Source organism: Anopheles cruzii, unplaced genomic scaffold (genome assembly GCF_943734635.1).
Source record: "Anopheles cruzii unplaced genomic scaffold, idAnoCruzAS_RS32_06 scaffold00514_ctg1, whole genome shotgun sequence".
Lineage (NCBI taxonomy): Eukaryota > Metazoa > Arthropoda > Insecta > Diptera > Culicidae > Anopheles > Anopheles cruzii.
This window is the reverse complement of record NW_026454114.1, coordinates 6,612-11,423: the sequence shown is the minus strand read 5'-3', so window position 1 is coordinate 11,423 and position 4,812 is coordinate 6,612. Positions and strand designations below refer to the sequence as shown.

General features: G+C 48.8%; 1 protein-coding gene across 1 annotated transcript; it reads right to left on the bottom strand.

Annotated features, from left to right (window-relative positions):
• Nucleotides 1-1,015: 1,015 nt before the first annotated feature.
• On the bottom strand, nt 1,016-4,528 carry LOC128276110 (ubiquitin-conjugating enzyme E2Q-like protein 1). Its single transcript, XM_053014578.1, has 4 exons — nt 3,574-4,528; nt 2,338-2,479; nt 1,923-2,272; nt 1,016-1,848 (listed from the first exon to the last, which is right to left on the bottom strand). Exons 1-4 carry the CDS (start codon nt 3,951-3,953, stop codon nt 1,764-1,766), a joined length of 957 nt encoding a protein of 318 aa, XP_052870538.1. The 5' UTR covers nt 3,954-4,528; the 3' UTR covers nt 1,016-1,763.
• Nucleotides 4,529-4,812: the final 284 nt, after the last annotated feature.

The following is a 4,812-nucleotide window of genomic DNA, read 5'->3' as shown; positions in this document are numbered from 1 at the left end:
ACGTGGCGCCAATCCATGCAAAACAGTTTCTTGAGCCACACCCACATGGCATGGCTGCCAGCAAACCAATCCGCCACAGCCATCCGCGTGGCTGAATTATGCGCTACTCCTTCAAGATCCGGCATATCATTTTCTTCTTGAACGGGTCCGTTTCTTCGGGGACCGCTATGCTGGCAGCCAGATAGCAGGGATTGGCGTGGATTTACGCGAGACCGGGCCCCGTTACGGCGCAACGGAGCAACGGAGGACCCAGCGGAGGTGGCGAGAAAATGGAAAGCCACTAGTGACGGCAGTATTGGAGACAAATTTATGCCTGAAATGTAGGTACAATATCTGGGTCTGCATGTGCGCCACATTGGTTCGGTCGGGCATGGCATGGCAGGACCGTTTGGCTTTGCCCAGCCTTTGCCTTTGGCCAATCCTTCCGTAGCGACTATTCTCGGCTCATAACTTTTCTTTGGTTCTTCCATATGTTTCCCGGCAAATTATTTCACCGTATGGCCGTATGGGAAACTATACAAAGAAGGACGAATAGGAAACAAAAGGTGGTGACAAACCGTACGGTGATGGCGGTTATTTTTCCACTGAATGTATTCTGGTGTTACTTATTGCCTTCGAAAGTATCTGTAACACTCCGTAAATTGTTATGACCATTGCGAAAACGTTTTTCGTTTCCCGGGGTGGTGAATATTGTTATGAAAATGGTGAAGAATTAAAGTTCAATTTATGAAGCGTGAGAATGATTACCATTTTAATTTCAAGCTATCTTTCCGATTAGTCCTACGCATTTTTCCAATTTTCCAAGAGTTCCGACCGATCGCATCGATAGTTTGGGGAAGTCCATCAAACGAAAGGAAAAGGGAAAACACTTTGAACAACATGAAACAAACATCGATGTACATCGTTTACCATAACACGTTGCTGTTTATTTACAAAAATCTTAAACATTATACTTTGTGAACAATTTTGTAAACCAAGCCAAGTTTCTATGCAGCGTAACATACACACGTAACTCTTTCCATCACAAAGCAAAGGTTGAGCATTTTTACCGATTTTTTTTTTGTTTCTTCTTGGGACTAATATCTGATTCTTCAATTCGTTTCTGCTACGCTGCCTGCGTGCCGTTTAAATAGGTACTCTCCCTGTTTTATTAACACTGACTTGCGTGATTGACCGTGATCACTTGGTGCCTGGATTGGACTACTTCCTTTAAACTATTTCGTTTTACTCTTAGCATCCTGCCGCCGTTCGACAAGCGAATTGTGTAACTTAGTTTTGCTGTTCTGAAAAATAAACGATCTAATCCGGTCGCGCGGTTCTTTGACAGACGTTTTCGCTTTTGCCCCGCCATTTGGGTCATCAGGCGCTTTTCATCCGGCAGCCTTTTTTGTAAGACCACTACCTCCACTACATACTAACCGATCAAAGCTCTGAAACTTAACTACCGACCTTACGGGGGTTGCGTTTCTCCGTTCCGGTTCACTTGGCCGTCGTCATCGTTCTTGACGATGCGTTCCCTTTTTACTAAAGCCGATTACTAACGAGGAGGCAACGAGATCGTTGGAGGGAAAATTGGTACACTATTGTGAGTGAAGCAGCACTCTCGCTTCTAGACGTTGTGAAAATATGCACGAATGGAGCACGCAGCACGATGAATTCGAATGGTTGGATCGATGTTTCCGCTTCTTCGCTGCGCTTTCAAGTTACGAGGTCATTTTTTGGGACTAACTAAAGTGGCGTTCGACCGGAGTGGCCACCGACGTTTAGCCGTCGTTGAGGGCCGGCGTTACCCAGCCGTACTTTTCGTGAGTTTTCACCAGCGACCGGAAGGCTTCTTCGGCGGATCGGCTTCGTGGGACAGAAATGGTGGAGAAAAATAGTTACAAAACAAACAAAAAATCGAGACTGAGCTGAGCACTTACCGACTGAAATCCTTCGAGGACTTTGGTTTTCGCGACACCCGACCCTGACCCTTGACGAGGCTGGCCGCGAACTGCATCAGGATCGCCTCGACCGTGTAGGCGCTGGCCCAGCCCCGTGGTGTCAGCAGCTCCATACAGATGGCACCGCCCTCCATCACGAAGCCCTTCTCGATGCGCGGCTCGACGACCCGCATGAACGGGGGCGCGAACGGGAAGTTCTCCGGGAACACCAGGTGCAGCAGGATGAAGGGAATGTTCAGCTCGACCAGATCCTCGGCCAGCGGCGAGTCCGGGTCGATGCGAAGGAGCCGCGCGTGCCACTCGTACAGGTTGTCGTTGATCAGCTCGACCTGTCCGGGAGAGATTTCGATGAAGTAACGAAAACGGTGCGGTTGACAATTTTCGGCGTATTCACCGTGAAGTAGGGTTCCGCCCGCGAGTGCTGCAACCGTTCGATCTCCTTCAGCTCCTTCATCAACCGCCTCGAGCGGATCGTCGTATCGAGTGGTTTCGTCACAGGAACGGGCACCATGGCAGTGCTGCTTGGGGCTACCACACTAAGAGAAAATGGCAAGAGAGGTTAAAAAAAATCTGTAATCTACATATAAAAGTCTATTACATAAAGGAGTCCCAAGTGTACAGTCGAAGAAATTATTAAGAAAATACTAAAGCCAGACGAAGCGTAATGCCGAGCGTAAAAATGTCAAATCGTTTGCGCCTTTGTCAAAACGTTTATTCCTCAGCGGAGACATAAAAACAAACGTAAAACCGAGCGTAAACACTGTTTACAAATGGTTTGTTTACAAACAAAGGATAATGTAAGTTCTTATTTGCTGAAAAAAATATTCAGAACTAGCTGTTCCCGGCGCGCGTGGCTGCGCCTCATTTCATCCTTATTTTTCGATAATTTTACGTTCGGTTTTACGCTTCGTGTGGCCCCGCCAGGTACAAACCACGGCGGAATACGAAAGGTACATAATATAGGGTTGTCCATCTAGTGTTTGGATTCCGAAGAAGGAATGCACAAGATATTAATTGTGGCTACCGCTGTAAGGCACGTAGCGCCATCAGACCCAGACCAAAATCAGCATCAAACAGTCACTCGATGTGGGTTCTCTTGCACCAAACAGTGACTTGTGGTGCATTGGCTTCTCTTGCACGACGTTTAGGTTTTCCGAGCTCCAAATGCGACCATTCTGCTTATGAACATAATATTTTTCAATCTTCTACCAACGTTTGGCGTCCCTTTTCGTAAATGTCAAAACTTTTACTATATTTTTACAATTTCCAACAGGAAGTTTGACATTTTAAAAGTCAAGTAATCGTTAGTTTAAAATCCAAACACTAGATGAATCACTCTCCTTTCAGTGTGCCATTTAAAAGTCCTTCACAACAATTACGCGCCAAGGTTGGTTGACTGAGGCCAACTTCCCAGGTTTGTTACACCACCACAACCCTGGAGCACTGTTTGGTCATTGAATTCGAAGAAAGCAAACACAACCTCGAAGGCTGAAGCGCTGAAATGAAATCCTACGATTTGTGGTTCCAATTTCACTTTCTTCCCGGCGCCCGGCCCCGACTAGAGACAAATATGAATGTAAAGCTTCCCGGGAAAGGATGATAACGGCTCCTGCAAGTCAATAATGCTCACCATCGCAACCGCCTCATGGGGCTGTCCGTGTTGGCTTTACTGTTTCCGGTGCTGCCGTTGCCGCCAGTGTTCGTTCCCGTCGCCCCAGTGCCGGCCCCGCTCGGGCCACCCTTGTCAGTGCTTCCGGGAGGAGCGCCAGCAAGCGGCGCCACACTGGACGGAGGTGCCGGATGATGGTGGTGCAGGTGATGGTGCTGGTGATGGTGGTGACTGTTGTGGTGGTGGTGGTGGTGATGGTGCGGGGCCAGATGCAGGAGGCTGCCTGCGTCGGCTGCTTCGGGAGCCGGCGTGTCCTTGTCTTTGCTTTCCTTTTTGCTTTCCGAGCTCTTGAAGAACTTCCGGATGGCGGCCGTTACTTTCTCCTTCGATCGGGACGACATGTCGAACGGTTGGCGAGTTTCGGTTCGGCAAGGAGTGGAAATGGAGTTTGCCTTCTGCTCGACGTTCTCACGACCTCCGTCCACTTCAAAAGCGACGTTTCGTCGGTGCACGTGATTCTGAAGAAGCTAAACGCTGTGCGCAGTCGCAACCGTCACTTTTAATATTTAACTTTTTGCACGACGCGCCTTGAGACGTTATGGTTGTTTCGCTTTTTTCTTCCCGGGGTCGGGTTCCGGATCTGTGAACGTCTCCAATCGAAGACTTTCGTGTATGTCTCCTTCAAAGTCTCAACTGCCGGTCGTGGACTTGGATCTTGTATCGCGCGCCTCGCAAAACACTCGACGGACAATCTGTCACTTGCCACGGGTTTCGTCACAGGGGGTTGAGCATCCGAGATCCGAGTCAACCCGAGAAGGTGATTTGATGTTTTGCTTTCATCTGCTAGTCATACAAATCGCGCCACGCGAAACCGTAGACCGGCACCGGAGTGTTGTGCTCTGCCTTTGTGTGATTCGAAGACACTCGTCTAATATTTACATTCGCCTCAGATCAGCGGTCCGAAGGAGCTGGCGTCGAGAGATCCTGCAAAAATGGAAAAGCACAGTAAATGGGTCTATTAATGCGATGTAGAATAGTCATCCATCAGGCGTAAAATAATAGCGAACTAGAAGCCGGTTGGCAACCAACCTCCCGACCGGTTGGGCTCTTCGTAAATCATTCGTTAACGCTACGATACTGCTACGGTTAGGCTACGTTGGCAGACATTCCCGAGCCGAGCTCACGTTTTACCCGTGTTCTACACCGACAGGCTTCTGCAGCAGCCAGGGTCGGTGCCGGGTGTCGTCCCGTGAATTATGA